Source organism: Trifolium pratense, linkage group LG5 (assembly GCF_020283565.1).
Source record: "Trifolium pratense cultivar HEN17-A07 linkage group LG5, ARS_RC_1.1, whole genome shotgun sequence".
NCBI classification, from domain to species: Eukaryota; Viridiplantae; Streptophyta; class Magnoliopsida; order Fabales; family Fabaceae; genus Trifolium; species Trifolium pratense.
In genome coordinates, this window is record NC_060063.1 from 57438079 (window position 1) to 57459413 (window position 21335).

The 21335-nt window shown below is 30.8% G+C and overlaps 4 protein-coding genes, 1 non-coding gene and 1 pseudogene across 5 annotated transcripts; 2 read left to right on the plus strand and 4 right to left on the minus strand.

Annotated features, from left to right (window-relative positions):
• Positions 1-776: 776 nt before the first annotated feature.
• LOC123883405 lies at positions 777-4061 on the plus strand. Its single transcript, XM_045932193.1, has 6 exons — positions 777-1871; positions 1992-2305; positions 2392-2451; positions 2671-2931; positions 3020-3102; positions 3516-4061. The coding sequence occupies exons 1-6, from the start codon at positions 1432-1434 to the stop codon at positions 3756-3758; spliced, it is 1401 nt and encodes a 466-aa protein (XP_045788149.1). The 5' UTR covers positions 777-1431; the 3' UTR covers positions 3759-4061.
• Positions 3945-5183, minus strand: LOC123883406. The gene is made up of 4 exons (XM_045932195.1): positions 5056-5183; positions 4626-4743; positions 4424-4484; positions 3945-4330 (listed from the first exon to the last, which is right to left on the minus strand). The coding sequence occupies exons 1-4, from the start codon at positions 5087-5089 to the stop codon at positions 4040-4042; spliced, it is 504 nt and encodes a 167-aa protein (XP_045788151.1). The 5' UTR covers positions 5090-5183; the 3' UTR covers positions 3945-4039.
• Positions 5184-6240: 1057 nt separating this feature from the next.
• TRNAG-GCC lies at positions 6241-6311 on the minus strand. The gene has a single exon. It is a non-coding gene; the product is annotated as a tRNA-Gly (tRNA).
• A 1106-nt stretch (positions 6312-7417) lies between these two features.
• LOC123883408 (transcription factor SRM1-like) lies at positions 7418-8703 on the minus strand. Its single transcript, XM_045932196.1, has 2 exons — positions 8203-8703; positions 7418-8026 (listed from the first exon to the last, which is right to left on the minus strand). Exons 1-2 carry the CDS (start codon positions 8553-8555, stop codon positions 7762-7764), a joined length of 618 nt encoding a protein of 205 aa, XP_045788152.1. The 5' UTR covers positions 8556-8703; the 3' UTR covers positions 7418-7761.
• Positions 8704-9646: 943 nt separating this feature from the next.
• On the minus strand, positions 9647-14129 carry LOC123883407 (annotated as a pseudogene).
• An 875-nt stretch (positions 14130-15004) lies between these two features.
• On the plus strand, positions 15005-20705 carry LOC123883409 (protein PIN-LIKES 3-like). Its single transcript, XM_045932197.1, has 10 exons — positions 15005-15366; positions 16328-16407; positions 17020-17144; positions 17258-17379; positions 17891-18124; positions 18310-18411; positions 18735-18835; positions 19483-19535; positions 19666-19851; positions 20430-20705. The coding sequence occupies exons 1-10, from the start codon at positions 15232-15234 to the stop codon at positions 20552-20554; spliced, it is 1263 nt and encodes a 420-aa protein (XP_045788153.1). The 5' UTR covers positions 15005-15231; the 3' UTR covers positions 20555-20705.
• The last annotated feature ends 630 nt before the right edge of the window (positions 20706-21335 follow it).

The following is a 21335-nucleotide window of genomic DNA, read 5'->3' on the forward strand; positions in this document are numbered from 1 at the left end:
TATGTCAATATTTTTTTTTTGAAAATAAACTATATGTCAATTAATATCTACATGAGTATCTTTTTTTTCTTTATACAAGATCTGCATGAGTATTTTTAAATAATATTTTTTATATAAAGATAATATTATATAATAATAGATTTGCCAATTTTATAAATAATAGGTTTCCAGAAACTCACCATTCAAAACAATTTTTTTTTCTTTCCAAAAAGCCATACAATCTAAAAGATAACGTATACAACCTTGTTGGTTCAGTGGTGATTGACGCTGAACTTAATAGGGAGGACCACAGTTCGATCCTCTGTAACTGCGATCAAAAGAGGCTGAAATCACTCGATGTCAGAACTGACCTCCCGAACCAGATTAAACTGGTGGTGAAAGCCAAAAAAAAAACTTATACAAAGTTTTTGGGTTATAATGATATTGGTACGGAGTTTTCAATGTTGTTAGTGATGATTAATTTTTGTCGGGGAATCTTTGGGACACACAAGGTGAGTTTTTTTCTCAAATTTTTTTCTCAATATGCATGAGCCAAAAATCGAACCTCTAACTACATAATTAAAGGGATGAAAGACTATTACCACCTGTCGGTTAGTAGTGAAAAAATATAATTAGATTAAATTTAACTAAGAATTAGTAAAAAAAAACGTTAAACGGCTAGCCAATAAAAACGTGTCAATCGGAACCGAAAAAGGTGCAAACTTTGATTCTTCTCTTTCTGTTACTTTGCGCCCAAGTTTCTTCCTTTTTATGTGTCATCATCATTTTCTTCCAACGATTTCTGAGTTCAATTCTCAATTTTGACTTCATCACTCACTTTATCGTAATGCACAACATTCACCATTTTTCCCTTTTCTAATTTATTCTCCATTGTTAGGGTTTTCAAATCATGATTTCGGTTTTTTTTTTTATTTGACTCTAATTGTATTAAATTTGTTGATCGATTATGCAATTGAGACTATGAGTAATTGCATTTGTGTTGTAAAATCACTGTTAGGGTTTTTTATCAGTCCATAATTGGGGATTTTGTTATACTCTTCAAAATTGGGGATTTTGTGGTTATTTTGTGATGTTATTTGTTGATACTATTATCATATATAAAAAAATGGGGTGTTTTATATACCTCTTTTGTGTCAAGATTTGTGTTGTGATGTGCCTATGGTTACTGTATTTCAACAAATTCTTTGATACAAATAATATATAAGTCATGACCACATAATCCCTCAAGATGTGGATGTGTTTACCGTTAATTTGCTATACAGAAAGATTTAACGGCGCAACTTGTTTTCCATATACCTTTCGTTCGTGTGTAATTTATCTTGAATATATATATACAAATTTCAGTTAAATTATAAAAGTGTTTACAGTTATTATACTGTGAAGAATGTAGTAGTTTTACTGATGTATTTTCCTTGATTAATATGTTTTTTTATGATGATAATTTGGTTTTTGCATGATCTCTTAGCAGTGATGGTTGCGAGATTTGTGAAAATGTGCGCGGTCCCGGATTTGGAGCTAAATAGCCGATTAGAGAATATAAATGCACCTGAATTTTTGGGAGTAGAAAAATGTGGGGGTGATGATTGTGGCAGGGAAACGATACCAATTGAACGAGTTTCTCTGTGCAATGGAAATGAGGATGTAGAAGTTAATATCACTGAGTGCAAACATTCTGGCAAAGCTGTGGTGGTGCAAGATTTGTTTGAGGATCTTACTGTGAGTTCTAGTTCTAGCTCCTTTGGTGATACCGGATCAGGCTCAGAGAATGCGGTAGCTGCTTCGTTTGGTGATCAAGAAGTTGAATCGCAAATGTGTGCTGACGGTGCATCCTCCTCAATGTGTGATGATTGGCATGAATCACTCCGAAAAAGGTATATTTCACCTTTGGTCATGATGACTACAATTGATAATGTCTTCTTTGTTTGAATTTCAATTTCAATTTCAATTTCAATAGTTTATATGTTTTACAATTTTCTGTATTAACCATTCAGAAAGAGAAGGGCGACGACAGATCATTGGAAGAGGTTCATAAGCCCAATTACACGGCGCTGTAAGTGGGTTGAGTTACAACTGAAACAACTTCAGTCTCAAGCAAATAAATATGAAGAAGAGCTTGCGGCACTCAATCATACAAAGGAGCATGATTTTGTACACTTAACATTAGATGGAACTAACATCAAATCAGTACCTATTTCTGGTCGGATGCATAGGAATAAAGTAATGAAGAGGAAAAGACGAGAAAGAGTTGAAGAGAAGTGCGATTTAGCATCATACATGTCTAACCACACTTTACTCTCCTACTATGGTATGCCATTTCTTTCTATATTTTTGTATTCAATATATTTTCTCTTTATTTATCATTTTCTGTCTCTCACTTCTGTCATTTTGCAGAGAAGAAAGCAGATCATAACGTTGATGTTGATTTGGAAGATTGTCAAGAAGTTGCCGTAGGTTAGTAGCAGATATATATGTGATGCTGTTTTTGTTTCTTAACTTGTGAAAAACTCTATCCATTGTTGCTAATGAAATGAATAAAAAGAATTGGATACGCATTTTTCTTATGTATTTTTATGTTTTACGTATATGACTGCTTTCAGAAACAGGTTTTAGTCATTTGTTTACACGAGAGTTTGCGATTTCTTATTCTACATCCGGTTTTGATGATATCAGGTGGCGACATTGAAAATTTGGTGGAGTTCACGTCTTCCGATGATTTGTGGTATCCCGTAGATTGTTATGATAATGACATGTCCTGGGAGGCCACCATTCAAAAGCTTACAGCTATACAGTCTCAAGTTCAAAATTTGAAAAGTAGATATGACAAAGTGATTAGTGAAAATCCAGGAAGGTTTTGTTTTGTAAATCAATTGAGCGCACTCGAACCATCTGATGGACTTAATCATTCCGATTTAAAGCCTGGTTCTCCTGCTGGTAACAAAAATACATTTTCCAGTTAGTTTAACTCATTTCTTATCTCAGCTTCAGTCTGAGGTTCTAATTGGATATTTACTTATGCCAGGAAATGCATCATCAGGTGATGATAGGATAGTTCCCTTTATTGAAGACACTGATAGGCCTGAAGTGGATGATCTACGAGACAATGTAAGTTTACTATACTAAAGCTCTATATAATTTCAAGTTGTATATTTGTTATTTTTCTGTAGTGTATTTCTGATAGTTATGAACAAGTTTGTGTTTGTATGCTCGATATTTGCTATGTCAAATAGTTTTCCACTTCTTGCCGGTTCGTCTGTCGATTCATTCATGAAGGAAGTTGTTCAAAATGACTAAGATGCCACCTAAGTTTTATCCAGTTTATCATTGCTCTAATTTCTTTGTCTATATTTTTGGTAACGCTTGGTGGATGGAGCTTGTTCTTTATATACTCCATTATTGGTTGGATTTGTTGATTGATTATGTCAATGTTCGTTTTTCTGCACTAAAGTTCATAATAATGATCCAAGATTGATTTTCTATTGTAATTTTGGCCTGTTTTAATATTTACACAATATCAGGTAGCCAAGGAAGAATTGCATGAATTAGAAAATGTTGGAAATCAACTTGTAAAGAAAATCGAATCAATTGAAGAGAATGTAGCAATTTCCGAGTTTCAAGTGTCAGAACCTAAGGCCTCTGTGTATGCTGTGCATTATACTTTGAGACCATGTTCTACATTGACGTCAAATATACCTTGGAACAAAGGAAAAGGAAAAAAATCTGGTTCAAAGCGGAAGAGGATATCTGTGAGAAAAGTGTAAATCCCGAGCACGTGTTCCGCTCTTTTGCAACATGATGTTGATATTCTTTAGTCATGAAAAACCATTTCTTGTCGGAATTATTGCGCTATACCTTCTTTCCCTTTGACATGTTTCGAAATGAAGGTTATGCTCATTCGAAGAAATACAATTTTGGTCGCATTAGTCTATAAAGTGTAAAGTTAATACTTGCTCAATAATTTAAAGTTCACAATTACTTAACATTTCACAATCACAAGCAATTCGAGATTAGTCATACTATTACATTACATTAAGAATGAAAATTAAATAGGATGCATTTTCTTGATTGACATTCTTTTAGTAACCTTGACAGCAATGAGAGCCAAAATTGTAGCAGTTGGTACAAAGATAACATCAGGAATGACTTTCAAAGCACTTAACTGAGGAACTGATTGTCCTGATCTTTTGGCTACCATAGCTGCTGGAGGTGCCACTATTCCAGTGATCATCATTGAATCATCTACTTTGCTGATATTTACATACTTAATCATGAAATCTGTGAAAATATTTTTCTTATTTTCTTCCTTGGATTCATTCCATTGTTTGAAAAAGTTCTGTTTAATGAAAATATGTTAGTTAATGAAAGATGAATGTAGATTAAAAAAAGAAAAAGAAAAAGTGGTTAAGGGAATAGTTAATTAATTGACCTTAATCTCCTTGTTTGATGGTACATCATAATGCTTACCAGGCAAGGCCATGTTGATAGTGCTAGTAAAAAAGAAAAAAAAAAAAGTCAAAAACTATAAGCAAATTTTATATCAAATGTGGTTTGAAATAGATAAATTTTTCTTTTCTTTTGACAAGTAAAATGGAATGATTAAAATTTCCATTGAAATATGGTATGCTTACTTGAATATATCAAGAATGGCAGTGTGGAAGGCATCAAAGCTTTTGACTTCTTTCTCCAAAAATTGATCATAGAGTGCTCCTGATACAAGACTTAAAGCCTGGGATGCTAATCCCTCACCTAAGATATAATAACAAATTATAGTTCAAAACCATTAATTTCAAACAAATATATATTACTATAATAATCTATAAAGTGCCGGCACATACACCAAATAAGATATTGACACTCATATTTTGAAACCGATAATAATTTTAAAAAATAAAATAATTGAATTTGATGTGTTAGTGTTTAACACTAACACGTGTCGGACATTATATACACTTTTAAACTGAAACATCGGTGCTAGATCGATGATAAAGAAAAAATTAAACATAACTTAGCAATAAAATACCAATGTAAATAAAGGTAGAGAACAAAAGAAAATGAAACCTGATCCTCCCATATAACTCATGATCATCCCCATGATGTTTTTGTATTTTGAGAATGATTGACAACAAACCTAGCAATTATCACAACATCAATGAATATATTTGTATATATTTCAATATAGAATGTGGGCCTAGGGAGTGAGTATATCTATTTCTTTGGTGAAAGTAAAGTATTCTTTTGTTTCTATACCAAAAAAAAAAAGTATTCTTTTGTTTAGGATTTAAGTAATATTTTTTTCTTTTCCTTTTTATATGTTAGATTCTTTACTTGGAAAGAACATGTGGCTCAAAGATTCCATATCAAATATAGGGTTCATCTTGCTTGATATTCTTAATTAGGTCATAACATGTAAATTTTATCAAACTTTTATAAGACATACTTCTTTGAAAAATTCTCTTAGTGAACACTCTAGTATCTTAAAAATTAGATACTACCCTCTAAATAAAATTCAATGTGATATCACATTTTTATATTAATTTATTTTAAAAGAAATTTTAATTTTAAATGAATTTAGTCTACAAGTATTGTACCCAACTTAATTTCAAGGTACCTAAAAAATTATTATAATAAATATATAGCTCATTATTAATTTTTTAGTCTAAACCCATGTACATTTTTCATAAATAAATGTCAACATGTATTCTCAAGTCTTATGTAATGAAGTAATACGAGTCTCTTATATCTTAACAAGAAGTCTCAAGTCTAAATTTTAAAATATACGTATAGTAGCGTACAAACAGTTGAATAATAGAATTTTACCAAGCATTTATTCTCGACTCGAGGATGACGATTCTCGTTTATACAAAAACAAATAATCAGTCAATTTTTTTTTATTAAGTTATTTTTGTTTTGTCTCTTTCTTTTTCTATACCAGTCACAAAGTGTGCAATAATGTATACAATTATTATTATTATTAATTTTTTTTTGCAAAATTTGTGTTTGTTTGAGCATGGCAAAATAGAAAATTTATAAATTATTTTGAAGAAACTTACTGAAAAAATTTGTTTTTTTTTTTTTTTTTTCCTACAGAATTGTCTATTAAAAGAATAGAATAAAATTAATTTTCAGAAAGTGTAACAAAAAAATATTTGAAGAATTGTGAATTAAAGCAGAGCCCAAGTAAGTTTATTGAAGTAAGCCCAAATCAGCCCAAGTTTGTAGAAAGGTCGAAATTAAAAAATAAACTGCACCAGCCGGGAATCGAACCCGGGTCTGTACCGTGGCAGGGTACTATTCTACCACTAGACCACTGGTGCTTCTGATGTTAAATTCGCATATGTTTATATATGTTAGTAAGACATAAGTTTATGTTTACAATGACTAACTTTACGTCACACATTTATTATATGTCTATTTATCTAAAAATATCATGAGAGCTACATACATAAAAATGTTTTAGACCTCATTATAAAAAAATGTTTTTGACCAGTCTATTTAAAAAAAAGGGTAAACAATCATTTACCCTCTGGAAAATAAGCAAATTTTCATTTACCCTCTGTGCAATTTTTTTTTTTGTTTACCCCCTTGCAAAACATTGATTCCCTCATTTTGCCCCATGGGTGTACAACAAAACATGTGACTGTGCACATATGCTGACGTGGCTTATACACGTGGAAAAAAATCATCTATATATATTTTTAAAATTCCACGACAGATAATATATTATTTTAAAAATAAGAAAAACGTATTTTTTTTATTTTGCACAAAAAATAAAGATTTACTGCCAAATAAAATTTATTTTTAAATTAAAAATTTTAAAGATTTATTTTCAAATATTTTTTAATTAAAAAAAAATCGAATCTTTATTTTTTAAAAAAAAACTTTACTTTTTTCTGCATAAATTTTAATTTTTTATTTCCTAAAATTTTAAAAAAAAATGAATTTTTTGTTATTTTGCACCAAAAATAAAGATTTACTCCAAGATTTACTCCCAAATAAAATTTATTTTTAAATTAAAAATTTTAAAGATTTATTTTCAAATCTTTTTTAATTAAAAAAAATAGAATCTTTATTTTTTAAAAACAAAACTTTACTTTTTTTTGCATAACTTTACTTTACTTCTTCTTCATGGTTCAGGCTTCGCCGAAAATCGTTTGCTTCCACCGTCGTGATCGTATTCATCGTCGTCTTCTTCAATCGCCGGAGTCCTCTTCGTCTTCGTTATCTCGAGTTCTTGGCCAAATAGTTTTGGTAGAAGATGAAAATTATTAAAATAAATTTATGCTTAATAAAAATATATTTCACTTATGCACTATAAACTTAGTATTATATTTATTGAATAAATAACATCTGATTTATATCATCTAATACATAAGAGTTATAGAATAAATTTTAAAAGTGATTTTTTTTTGCACCGCTAGTAGTACAATAATGTTCTGCTGCATAGTTCATGTGGCATACTACATAAAAAAGTCGATGGTTCAATACTAAATTAAATCCAACACCAAGTTGAATACGAATTATAATCAGTTAATTCCTAAAAGTAACTTAGAATAAAACATTAAATAAAAACAACTTAGAATCTAATAATGCATTTTCTAACCTATATTTGCAAGAGCTTGAGTTCGAACCTGAGACACTCTATTTATTCACCTTTTAGGTGAATTTTTTAGTCACCAGACTACTTGAAAAAAAAAAACTTAGAATCTAATAATGCATTTGTGAACCCATTTGATCTTGCATACTGTTGGAGGGAAAATAATACATTCATTCAGACTGGTGCAATGAACCAACACCGGGAGGCAGAACACAATTCCGATCAATAGGCGTTGGAGCTGAGTTACTATCTTCCAATGTAATGTCATGAATGCTTGATCTTTTCCTCTCTTTATGTTTATTCGCTTCATTCTTGCGAAGAAAGTACTTTTGAGCATGACTTGCTACTTGTGTTGGTGTTCTTGTCTTAACATAGTATATTGAAATGAGTTTCCATTCCCCTTCTTTGTATTCCTTAAGCCCAGAAAGAAACGACCTGTCACATCAAACATATGTAATATTTAAGATCATAAACCATGAAAAAAAATCTTTGTATTCCTTATTAATAATATATTTGCCGTTCAAAAAAGAAAAATCAGAAACCATGAAACAAAAATATGTTAGTTCAATCACATATCACAAAAAATAATTATAGTACAATCTTTAACATACTTATGTTCTTCTTCGGTCCATGGTTTTCCTTTCCTCTTCTTCTGCTTCTCGTTATCACCGTGTCTAGACATTCTACTGCCACTATTCACATCCAGGTCATCAGGATAGTTTGGAAGTTCAACCCGACCCGATTCAATTTCCAAAATATCATGGACCAAATCCTCGTAGTGATCCTTCACTTGTGCTGCTGACTTACCGGGAACGTGTCCGGCAATTTCCTCCCACCGGTTAGATGAATGCACCGGCACAGTAATTAGAGCTTTCTCGAAAAGCTTGTTGTCTTCACGAGTCCACTGAGTTGGCCATAGTGTTCTGGCAGCGGCGGCAGCCATGTCAATTGTCTTCTGATGCATTGTTCGTTGTTGTGGTTTTCTTAGTTGAGTTAAAGGCGAGGTAGTTATGTTGTGTTTTGTGTTTGGATAGTTTAAGAATAACGCGCTTAATATATTTATAGTAGGAAAAAAAATTAAAAACAAACAAGATATTTGGTGTATCTTGGTTTTATTTTGTAGTTTTTTATAATTACAATCACAATTACAATTAATCATATCATCATTCTATTTTGTAACCAAAAAAAAATATCATCATTCTATTTTTTTTCTTTTTCTGAGGATCATTTGAATATTGATGAAACAAATCAATTCTAAGATTCGTGTCTTTTTTAATTTTAGAATTTGATAACGATGTAATGACTGTACCAAAATATTCTATACCATTATTTAGGATCAATTTGATGTGTAAGAAATATGGCATCATGTGTTTTTTCTTTACACAATCGTATCATGTTTTTTTTTATATATATATATCATGGTTATCCTCCCAATTTTTATAAAGTTGATGCAGTCTTGCCGCCTGAAAGATCTTAATAAACACACACGTCACCCATATATACTATGCCCCGTTTGGATAAACATAAATCAGTTTATTTTTAAGTCAATGAATTAACTAGGAATCAATCAAATTTAGTGAGAGCAGAAGCAAAGATAGAGTTAATTTGCAGCAGCTTATAATAAATAAATAGCATATAAAGTGTTAATTAATCTAAGTAAGAAAGAAGAATGAATTAACCATGGAGGTGTTGATGGCATTGAGAGCGGAGGGTCTGTTGAGAAGAGTGAATCTGGAGTATCCATTTCCTTTAACCAAAACCTCTTGTTGTTGTTGAAGATGTTCATCGACGACGACGGAGGAAGAGGAAGAGGAAGAGGAAGATCGGCTTTGTTGTTGTTGTTGTTGTAACAGCCACCGCCACAGTGCCCTTCTTCTACATTGCATCGCCATCCTTCTTTTTTATTTCTAATTCATCGATCACTCACTAAGCAAAGGGTATACACTTCTTCTCCTAATTTATTCTTTTTTTTTTAAATAACTTCTCTTCAAAATTATTAAAAGTAAAGCAACACATTTATTTTTCTTACTCAACTCAAGCAAGACATGAATGAAATTTGACAATAAGTTCACTTAAACATTTTTTATTTTTTTTTAAGTGTCTGTATTCACTTAAACATTTTGGTTACACATTCACTTAAACATTTTAATTAAAAAATAACAATAATAATTACAATTACAATTCTAAGATACAGATTATTTATTTTGGGCCAAATTAAAGGCATGAGTAAGCCAATGTTTTCTCCTCAATCAGTTCTTGGGCCGTTTTATCCAACTTTTCCCTTGACAATTCATCTATCTTCAGCCCTGTCAAAGTATCAAATAAATACATTTTTTAAACAAATTATTAACCATTTGCTAGAACTAGAAAAACAAAAATGAAGAATTTTAAACATAAAATCCATTGTGGTATATAGTGTCTAAGAAAAAACAATGTATATTATCTTGTACAATATTCCATTCTGCTTTGTCACATGTAACAGGAAAAGAGTAAATGAGGCCAGATTGAATACCATAAGACCCATCACAATACACTCCCATGGATATTCATGTTCCCTGAAATAGATCATTCAAATCTAACAATAATAATTCAATAAAGCACAAAACATAAGTGAAATTAATTCTACTTGAGATAAATTAATTTAGAAATTTATAACCAACCTTTGGTGTACCTAGAACCCAATCATGTATATGATCACAAGCAGCACTTGCTGCTGATAATGCACTAGACAGCTTCCTTGCTTTGATAATTGCACCCCCACGCTGCTGAATAGTTGTGATGAACTCACTATTTAGCCTAAGCCAAATGGAAAAGAAAAAAATCACTTAATTTCATAATGAAGGAAATTTCTCTTTGCATATGCTTGAAATATTTTGAGCATACTTTTTTTTTTTATTAACTATCTAGTTTTCAGAGAAAGGAGTGTAATTTAGAGTTCGGCCGCAAAGTATGTAAAGTTTAGTCAAGAATTGTTCCTATCAAGAATCGAACTGAAGTGATTAATGAGTTCCCCCTAGAATGAATCGTTCGAGAAAATCCGAGTTCAATTCCTAGTGGAAACAAATCTTGGCTAGACTTTATTTACCTCACAACCAAAACCTAGATTACTGGGGGGGTCATTCTCCCGGGAACCAGAAGATTAATTTTAAAAAAAAAAATAAATTGTTGAGATGGTTTGAAATTAAGGTACCAATCATCAGCAACTAATTCTCTGACAGACTTGTGTCCATTACTCGTTGCCACGGTTGCATGGTTAACGTCAGGATATTGAGTTGAGGAGTGATTACCCCAAATGATGACATTTTTCACATCACTAACATGAACATTTAGTTTCTCAGAGATTTGGCCTAGTGCTCTATTGTGATCAAGTCTAGTAAGACATGTTATATTTTTCTCAGGGATTGATGGAGCAAATTCTTTCAAAATTAGAGCATTTGTGTTTACTGGATTGGCAACCACTACCACCTGCATTCAGAAATAATTGGAATTCAAGAATACAAGAGGGACTAAAACAATTCACTATTTACCTAACAATTTAGTAACCAATTATTTAAGTCTTAGGGATTAAATTTTGTAACTTAGAGGGGCTAACTATAAAGAAGATGAGAAAGTGTTTCTAACTTTACAATCTGAAGCAGCATGCTCCTCCAATGCTGAAGCTTGAGCCTTGTAAATTGAAACATTCTTAGACATTACATCTTTTCTTTCCATTCCTTCCTTCCTTGGGGATCCACCAAGCATAACAGCTATGTTAACATCCTTGCAAGCTTCAACAACATCCGTAGTAGCAACGACACCTATATTGCGTTTATATTCACAAATAATATTACAGTTCAAGTTAATTTTCATACATGTCGGTGTAAAAACATTTATACCATCAACAAGTCATAATCATTTGGGTAAACGATCATTTACCCCCTGCAAAATAAGCAAATTTTCGTTTACCCCCTGTGCAGATTTTTGTTTTTGTTTACCCACTTGCAAAACATTGATTCCCTCATTTTGCCCCCTGGGTGTACAACAAGACATGTGACTGTGCACATATGCTGACGTGGCTTATACACGTGGAAAAAAGCATCTATATATTTTTTTTAAATTCCACGTCAGATAATATATTATTTTAAAAATAAAAAAAACGTATTTTTTTTATTTTGCACCAAAAATAAAGATTTACCGCCAAATAAAATTTATTTTTAAATTAAAAATTTTAAAGATTTATTTTCAAATCTTTTTTGATTAAAAAAAAATCGAATCTTTATTTTTTAAAAACAAAACTTTACTTTTTTCTGCATAAATTTTAATTTTTTTTTTCCTAAAATAAAAAAAAAACGAATTTTTTGTTATTTTGCACCAAAAATAAAGATTTACTCCAAGATTTACTCCCAAATAAAATTTATTTTTAAATTAAAAATTTTAAAGATTTATTTTCAAATCTTTTTTAATTTAAAAAAATAGAATCTTTATTTTTTAAAAACAAAACTTTACTTTTTTCTGCATAACTTTACTTTACTTCTTCTTCATGGTTCAGGCTTCGCCGAAAATCGTTTGCTTCCACCGTCGTGATCGTATTCATCGTCGTCTTCTTCAATCGCTGGAGTCCTCTTCTACTTCGTTATCTCTAGTTCTAGGGCAAATAGTTTTGGTAGAAGATGAAAACTGAAACTTCTTTTTCTATTTTTTTTACGGTACCTTTTTTTTTTAATTCAAAAATATTAACATAAAATGGTTTTGTTTTTATAAAATAAAGATTCTATTTTTCTTTAATGAAAAAAGATTTGAAAATAAATCTTTAAAATTTTTATTTTAAAAATAAATTTTATTTGGGAGTAAGTCTTGGAGTAAATCTTTATTTTTGGTGCAAAATAAAAAAATTCGTTCTTTTTTATTTTAGGAAAAAAAAACCGTTTTTTTTATTTTAGGAATTTCTTTTTTAAAAAATAATATATTATCTGACGTGGAATTTTTTTAAAAAATATAAATGATTTTTTTCCACGTGTACAAGCCACGTCAGCATATGTGCATAGTCACATGTCCTGCTGTACACCTAGGGGGCAAAATGAGGGAATCTATGTTTTGCAGGGGGATAAACAGAAAAAAAATCTACACAGGGGGTAAACGAAAATTCGCTTATTTTCCAGGGGGTAAATGATCATTTACCCTTAAAAAAATATGAATGACATTTTTTGTTATACTTCTTCCTTCTACTTTTTAGATATGAGTTGCATGTTCTTTCCTTGATGGTGGTGTGGTAGTGGTTGTGACTCTACAATTTGGGTTGTTGTTGACTATTAGTCACTAGCACCGCTGCAATCTGCTTCTTTGTGTTCTTCGTGGATTTGTTTATGGGTTCGTTTGGGTTATTAGTGAACTGTTTGTTAAAGCCACGATCTGGGTTGCCGGTGTCTGTTTGGCGAGCTAGAAGTGCTTTGTTATATTTTCGGTTGTGTTGTCGCTACAAGAAAATATAGGAGTTGCTACCATATATTAACTGCCAGCACAGTTAATTGGTGGCTAATCTCAATTAAAACTACCCCTTTTTAACCCCAAATTTGCTTCCACAACTATATATGTTAGGAGTCGTGCAATTTGTATGTTTGCTTGTGCTTAGCTTGTTGTGTGTGTAGCACTATTAAGTGTTGCCTGGTCTGCAAGGCATCTAGAAATCAAGCTCGGGGCGCGCGCGTGAGGACAGGCCTAGTTTGCAATGTTATAGTTAGTTACTTGTATTGTGTGTTGGCCTATATATATAAAAAGGGCTGGTATTGTTATCATTAGTTAATAAAGCACGTTTATGCTTAACAATATATATATTTCGATCCAAACAGTCTCATGTCAATAACAAGACTAACCTAGACTAATAGAAACTTTGGCAAGGGAGGGGGGCTACAACCCATGCTTGCCCTCCCTTGAATCCATCCTCAAGAATAGAATGACTAAGTTCAGTTGTGTTTATATGTAAAACCACTTACTTTGTAAATTGAAAAGAGAATTAATTCATTCTAAGATGATAAAAAAAATATAGTAATGTAGGAAATTTTATCCAATAAATTTCGATAGAAAGAACTCATAGATAGACAAGTATAAAAATTGCTCTATGCTTTATATTAAAAGGGATAGTATTAAAGAAATCAAAACATGAGGACTAACCTTGAATTGAAACATAATCTTTCTTGCACAAGAACTAAAATCGAACAGCAGAATACACCAAAAATACATAACACCTAACACCCAAAATTATAGTTTTTCTACATACACCATAGAGATAGAGCCAACTCTTGCAGAAAATCCTTAATTATAACACACATGATACCAACTTAAAATTAGAAGTACTTCAGTACTCCTCCTCTTTCGCTTTCTTTCGACGCTCAACCTTGTGCATTTTAGCGAACACTAATTCATTCAAATATTTTTTAAGGGACGCAACCGATGCCTGCAAGTTACTAAAGCATTAAAATATGCACATAGAAGCTAAATTTGTAAAAATTGTGTTAAAAACATTGCTAAAGGTTCTATAAACTTTGTTGAGATTTCAAGAAAAGCTTGCCTCTTTGGAAGCTTGCCTCTTAAACATGTAGTTAGTGGTTTGATTCTTGAAACACCTTGTGTGTGCCACAAGTTTCCCCACTTAAGAAAAAAGAATGAATTGTATTGAGAATTTCAAATTTCAAAATAGTTTCAGTATTCATCTACTTTCTACTAAAATAGTCGATCATATTTTCAATCTACCGTTAAACAGTCTATGATAGTCAGACACCTGTTTTAGAACGAGTTATAATAACCAATTTAATGGTTTACTCTTTTTTATGATAAAAAAATTGTGGTAAATTTTTATTTTCTATATCAACGAAATTCCCTATTGAAATTTCCAATGACTTATAAAAATTGTGCTCCCGCTCCACACTATTGAAATCCCTAAACATATGAAGCAAAATAAACTCTAATATTACATTAAAAAATATGTCAAATGTTCAAAGTACAACGAATACTAGAGATAAAAAAATATGTTTATTGAATAATTAATTTATATAATTCATATTATAGACCAAACACATCAGTTATTTAATGAATTTAAACATAAATTGATTCTTATAAAAAGGATCGTAGAGAGTATAGTTTTGTGTCGCTTGAATCTAAACTTTAGACAAGTTATTATTTTGTCCTAGACTACACTTCTAAAGTTGCTACCTATAACAACTTAAATAAAAAGAGAAAAGGATGGGTTGACATCATTTATCCAATAAGGTTATACATATGTATGCTTTCATTTATTCTGTTAATTAATTATAGAAGTATATGTATGGTTCATGTAATTGAATAGCCAGCACAATATTATTTTCTTATTTTCACAAAATTGGCTTTAGATGATTCTAAATGATAAATAGTTATAATAGTAAGCGTGTATGCTCAAAACTAGGATTTTTTTTGTTGTTTAATTTTCTTCAAGATTGTGGAACGTACTTTTAAATTTGAGAAGTACTTATAATAAAAATTGAAATGGCTAATTTCTTCACTTTATAGCCATTTTGTTATGAATCCAATTGGTTGTTGACAAAAACCAATCATAATTATCTGAAATTGTTTCATATATTAGGAATATTACAACTTTATTTGGAGTGGTACAAAAAAAAAAAAATCACAATATGAACTTCTTGAAGCTTTTCTTAGTTGCATTAGCTCCAGTTATGAACACTTTGATCATTGCTGTTATTGGGGCTATCCTTGCACTTGACAACATTGGGATACTCAGAAAAAATACCAAGAAGCATCTCAATATTGTAAGTCTAATTGGTTTGTTTTTTAAACCATCTACTTTTTTTTATGAACCATCAAATTTTTTTTATCATATTCCATTGTAAATTTTAAATCATTCTCGTTTTGAACAATACATTTTTATTGTGTTTCTTTCATTCCTTACTTTGGTTTTATAATTTACTCTCAAATTAGATAAATATTACTATGCTTTTGAAACACTTTTAAATGATGGGAGTATACCGAACTTGATCTGAGGTGATCGAGAAGGTATGCCGAACTCGAATAACTTCCGTCAAATGATGGGGGGTATACTTGCAAAGACTACAAAGCTCAAGCTAGTCAGAATCAAATCAAGAGTGAGAGGTTGAAGGATAGGATATTGTACTTTATGTTGTTGTGAAGAGTTGTTTATATAGACACTGAAAAGGAGTTGTCGGATATTGACCAGAAAGTGCCGCCCATCGATGTCGAGATTAGATGGTCGTTGGAGGCGTTATGAGTCGTTTGGCGATTACGAGCCATTGTGGGACAAAGAGGAACCGAGAAAGATGGAAGACTCAAGAATTTCTTTCGCTACTTGACTAGCTGACACCCCTTATATATGAAATTTTCAAGATTTTACATCTTCACTACTTAGAAGACGGTATAAAATGTTGAAAATGTCATGTTAGGGGGCGTTATGTGTCGTTTGGCGGTTACACACCATTGTGGAACAAAGAGGAACCGAGGCAGCGGGCGAATTGGGCCTTTGGCCAAAACAATACTCTAATTACTTAACAATAAATTTACTTATCGAAAAATTAGCTAGTCCTTTATTTTTTCGGAAAAGCAACATATAGTTTGTAAACTGATAAAAATTGAATAACATTTTAGAAAAATGATTAAGTTGTAAAAAATGTGTTGTGGAGTATGTTAAAAAGATTGTGTGTTATTGATAATTCTCTTCAAATGATTCTCATATTATATGATTATTATATGGTACAGATGGTATACTTTGTCTTCACTCCAGCTCTTCTTTATAGCTGCCTTGCTAAAATTATAACTTGGAGGAGCTTGGTTATGCTGTAAGTTTATACATTCCATACATTTTGTATCTAAATGTCGTTTGGTTATAAAAAAATTAGGCCTACTCTTGTATAAAAACAAAAAGACCTCTCATCTCCTAAAAAATTCATCATTTTATTTTAAGTCACTACAAAAAAATGTGGCATTTTTTTTTTATCGATTATGGCAGTTTTGGACCTCCGCAAATTGATTTGCGGTAGTTTTTGTAAAGCACCACAATTTTGTGTCCCGCAATATTTGAACTATTTTTTTCCGCGCCCATGGTTTATAAAAACCGTTTCTATCCTGATTGATCCATCCAGATGCGAGAAAAATTGGTGTTATTTTTCTTCAAAATTAGGAAATCTAGAGGGAGTGTGATTTTTAAGAAAATAGTGGGAGATAAAAAGTAGTTCTCTTGTTTAAAATTTTTCTTTTCCATTCATTTCTCCATTTAATTATTTATTTGGGAATTTAGTTTCTCCATTTAATTGAGTTTGAAATATAGAATAGATGCTTAATTAATTAATATAAATACTAGGTCACATTATTTTTATAAGTACAAAACCAAAATTCATTAATTTTATAGGAATGAAAAACTTATTTAACTCTATCCTTAATAAATTGTGCAGGTGGTTCTTGCCACTAAATATTCTTCTAAGATATATTATTGGGATAGCTCTTGCATGGATTCTAGCTAAAATAACTAGAGCTCCTCGTCATCTCCATGGCCTTGTGATGGCCTCATGTGCTGCAGGCATGTTTATTTACACATTCATAACTTTTTTTTTTCTTTTTTTTTTTTCCTTTAATGATCTATTAGTATTCAATATATATCTTATAGATAAATTTGATAATTGATGTATGCAGGAAATTTGGGCTCTTTGCCTCTTGTTATAGTTCCAGCTATTTGTAAAGGAAGAACCCATCCTTTTGGTTATGTGGATTCTTGCTACCATAAAGGATTAGCATTTACTTCTCTAACAATGGCAGTATGACACTAACTCACATTGTTTATAATTAAGTTTACATGTGCATGAAATAGTGGAATTGAGATTTATAAATTATTTGTTAAATTGTGTTTTTCTACCTTAACTTTCACAAACTTACGATTTTAGTTTCTTAACTTTTATAATAGCACCTTTGGTTTGGTCCCTTAACTTTAGTCCATTTTGTAAAAAGTTAGTCCCCACTGATTTTGACTAAGCCAACGCACACATGGACAATGACTCACATGCATGCCATGTTAGCAAGACAACACATATGTGGACAGTGACTCAAATGACATGTGAACGTGACATGTGAGTCATTGTCCGCGTTGACTAGGTCAAAATCAGTAGAGGAGCTAACATTTTAACTTGCAAAAGGAGCTAAAACAAAGGGGTCAAAAGTGCTATTATCAAAATTATGGAATCAAAATTGCAAGTTTGTGAAAATTAAAGGGATAAAATTGCAATTTAACCTAAATTATTTAATTTTCACTATATGCTTTTTGTTTTGTAGGTAGGACACATTTATGCCTGGTCTCTTGTGTACAATATTCTCCGCATATATACACCTAAGACCAATGTTGTCAAATTTGATGAATCCACAAAACTTGAAGAAATTAATAATCTAGAAAACTTTTCAAAATGTTCAACAACAGCATTGGCCCCAATCGAAGAAAAATCATTGTCCAATGATTGCATTGATCAACTAGAAATAGAATGTAAAGTGATTGATGGCCAAGAAAAAAAGGTTGTTGTATTTTCTAATATTTCTTGTATGGTAGAAATCATAATATGAATGATCGAGTTTATTTTTTATTTTTACTTCATGAATGAGTTGAATGCAAAATAACTCGACTTCATATACTAATAATGATTTAATTGAATTATTTAATAAGATTAATTGGATGCTTTATATTGTCAAGTGTTTCACAGGTACAAGTACAAGAAAAGTCAATCATTATAAAACAATTGAACATATTATTATGTGACAAGGTCAATTTGAAGGCACTATTTGCACCTGCATTGTGGGGAGCGGTATGTCCATATACTACAATATAATTCTTCTCTTTTTCTTCTTCTTTTTCTTACTACTTTTCTGATTATTTTCAATCAATACATAATTCATAAGGAAATGGTATATAATTAGTCTCCTTTGTTATAAACTAATGTATACAAAATCATAACACCCTAAAATCGACAAAGTGACACGTATTTACATTCAATCACTTTTATATTTTCTGCATCGTGTGTGAGTGATTCATATATAGTTTGATATGCTTGAGTAAGTGTTAGACTAATGCATACTTTAAACAGGCTTAAAAATTTTGGTTATCTAATTGAAGAATTTATTCATGTAGATCTTTGGAGTAGTAATTGGCATAGTTCCTCAATTTCGAAAACTACTAGTTGGTGAAAATGCTCCTCTCCATGTGGTTCAAACATCTATAGTTATGTTGGGGTGAGTATCCTTAACCATCTATTTGATTATTATACTATTAAGGATAAGGATTAAGGATAAAACTTTAGTACATTATAACACAACATTAATATTGTTCTCTACTACAAAGATAGGAAAATTGTCACCAATAATTTTGAAAGAATGTGAAAAAGATATGGCTTCTAAAAAAAAAAAATGTTTCTGTGAGAGGATTATAAGAAGAGTACTTAGCATTTAAGTTAGCCCTTATATTATTAAAAGCTAATATAAGCTTAAATATCTTTTTGGTCTCTTATTTTACCTACAACAAGAATTTAGTCGTCGTTCAATTTTAAAATTCGGGTTTATGGTCTCCTAATTTTACACGTTTTTGCGATTTTGATTCTAGTGATTTTTGTCTCTATAAGCGGTGAATTTTGTTCCAAAAGTGATTTTTTTTTTGTAAGCTCTATTCAAGTTTAAAATTGTGGCAAAAAATCATCACTTTTTAGTTAAAACTTAAGTTGAGACCAAAATTTTACAATAATATGTGAAATTTTAGAATAAAAAATCCGAATTTTGAAATGGGGGACTAAAATCCTGTTTGAGGTAAAATAGAAGTTCAGCAGTGTATTTAAGCCTAAAATAGATTATATTCCATTTCCTTTTACCATTTATTTGGTTTTCAGGGATGCATGTATTCCAGCAATGATCTTGTTAGTTGGAGCAAATCTTCTTAAGGGTAATTAATCAATTACCACAATAAAATGAATTTTTTTCAACTTTGTCTTTCATCTATTGAGTTTGAGTTAAATTGAGCTATTACATTTAATAATGAATTATGTGAGGGCATAAAATGAATGAATTTTCAGGTTTAAAGGGATTAGGAAAGAAGATTCCACTTGTTGTTGGTATTATTGTGGTTATGTATATTGCATTGCCAGCAATAGGTATAGCCATTGTGAAAGGTGCAGTTCATTTCAGCTTCATAAGCTCTGATCCATTATATCAATTTGTTTTGCTACTTCACTATGCTGTTCCTCCTGCTGTATCTGTTAGTAAGTTATTTATTTATCATACTTCAACATTATTATTACTACTTGTTTCAAAAAAATGATGATATATCTTACGAAAAAACCATTTCCACGAACGTAATCATGTCCACCAATTGATCAACCGTTATTGTCTTCCTAGAGAAAATAGATCTGTTTCCGTCTTTCTAAATGGATCAACACAACTACATGCCAGAAAAAATAAAGTTGTTTCCGTCTTTCTAGATGGACAACACAACTAACACAACTGAATGTCAGATCAAAGTCAAATTTAACATAACTCTCACCTCCTCTCGTAGACCCAGAAAAGATCAAACAAACAAAATAACTTGTTTGGCAAGACAAACACTCACTCTAACCACCTAAAAATACTATACCAAACTATAAGGACGAAATCACAAGTGACAAACAAATGACTTGCCGACTCATTTGAAGAAACAAACAAAAAAAACACACACACACACACACACAAAGTACCACTAAAATCCACAATAACTCTTTTTATTAGATGATATTGTGTTATCCTAAATTCTTATTTTGACATTGAATGTTGGAAAGGTAATGACTCTTTATAAATGTGTTAGGTACAATGACTCAATTGCTTGGAGTTGGTCAAAGTGAATGCTCACTTATCATGTTTGCAACTTATTCTTCAGCTCCAATTTTGCTTACCCTTTGGTGTACAGTTTTTATGTGGCTTGTGCTATAAACTATAATTTATCTAAATTAGCACTGAAGTAGAAGATGTATAATGATTTTACTCAACATATATAGAAGTGTGTAATGTTAATTAATTTGAAATATTATCGATTGTTCATCTTAAGATCAATAATATTATACTATCTCTGAATTTTTTTATAAGAAACAAATATATCTATAAAAACTAATGTATTTAGACTAAATACATGATTTTTATTGACTCTGATTTTTTTATAAAATAAGATCGGAGGGAGTAAACTATCGACCAAAACTAATTGTAGGGTTGGATGTTTTAATTAAATGACTATAGAACATCGTGGAATCTAGTAAGTAGTAACATGTGATTGGATAAATGTATGTTTAATCCTTTCATGTGAGATTTTGATGTACCTTTACAGTTTAAATGAGAATTCACTCATAGAAAGGGAAATGTGGAGATATGCTTGTTAAAAATGGGGTATACCATCAAATTTCTTATTTGTCCAACCTCACCAAACCCATTTATCTTAGTTCTTCATAAAAGATTCACTTTCTCTCCCTCTTGAAATTACATTTTTGCCCATGTAAATAAAGTTCGGAACATATTTTATTAACTTTTTCATTCAAATGTAATTATCTTGCGTGTATATATATATATATATATATATATATATATATATATATATATATATATATATATAAATAAAGTAATCCTAAAAAAATAATCTAATTTAAATATTATTTTTAACAGCAAAATATAATGTCAGGAAGATAAGAGAATCTTGAGGGGGGGTGGGGGAAGAGAAACCTTC

What these genes read in the sequence shown, in the direction of transcription:
- LOC123883405 (XM_045932193.1), top strand. Translation starts at nt 1,432, where the DNA reads ATGATGATAATTTGGTTTTTGCATGATCTCTTAGCAGTGATGGTTGCG. An exon ending in TTGTCAAGAAGTTGCCGTAG is followed by an intron (nt 2,452 to 2,670) that starts GTTAGTAGCAGA and finishes TGATGATATCAG; the next exon opens with GTGGCGACATTGAAAATTTG. An exon ending in TGGATGATCTACGAGACAAT is followed by an intron (nt 3,103 to 3,515) that starts GTAAGTTTACTA and finishes ACACAATATCAG; the next exon opens with GTAGCCAAGGAAGAATTGCA.
- LOC123883406 (XM_045932195.1), bottom strand. Translation starts at nt 5,089, where the DNA reads ATGGGGATGATCATGAGTTATATGGGAGGATCAG. An exon ending in GCCATTCTTGATATATTCAA is followed by an intron (nt 4,485 to 4,625) that starts GTAAGCATACCA and finishes CTTTTTTACTAG; the next exon opens with CACTATCAACATGGCCTTGC. An exon ending in CATCAAACAAGGAGATTAAG is followed by an intron (nt 4,331 to 4,423) that starts GTCAATTAATTA and finishes TTCATTAAACAG; the next exon opens with AACTTTTTCAAACAATGGAA.
- LOC123883408 (XM_045932196.1), bottom strand. Translation starts at nt 8,555, where the DNA reads ATGCATCAGAAGACAATTGACATGGCTGCCGCCGCTGCCAGAACACTA. An exon ending in TGGACCGAAGAAGAACATAA is followed by an intron (nt 8,027 to 8,202) that starts GTATGTTAAAGA and finishes TTGATGTGACAG; the next exon opens with GTCGTTTCTTTCTGGGCTTA.
- LOC123883409 (XM_045932197.1), top strand. Translation starts at nt 15,232, where the DNA reads ATGAACTTCTTGAAGCTTTTCTTAGTTGCATTAGCTCCAGTTATGAAC. An exon ending in CCAAGAAGCATCTCAATATT is followed by an intron (nt 15,367 to 16,327) that starts GTAAGTCTAATT and finishes TATATGGTACAG; the next exon opens with ATGGTATACTTTGTCTTCAC. An exon ending in GATGGCCTCATGTGCTGCAG is followed by an intron (nt 17,145 to 17,257) that starts GCATGTTTATTT and finishes TGATGTATGCAG; the next exon opens with GAAATTTGGGCTCTTTGCCT.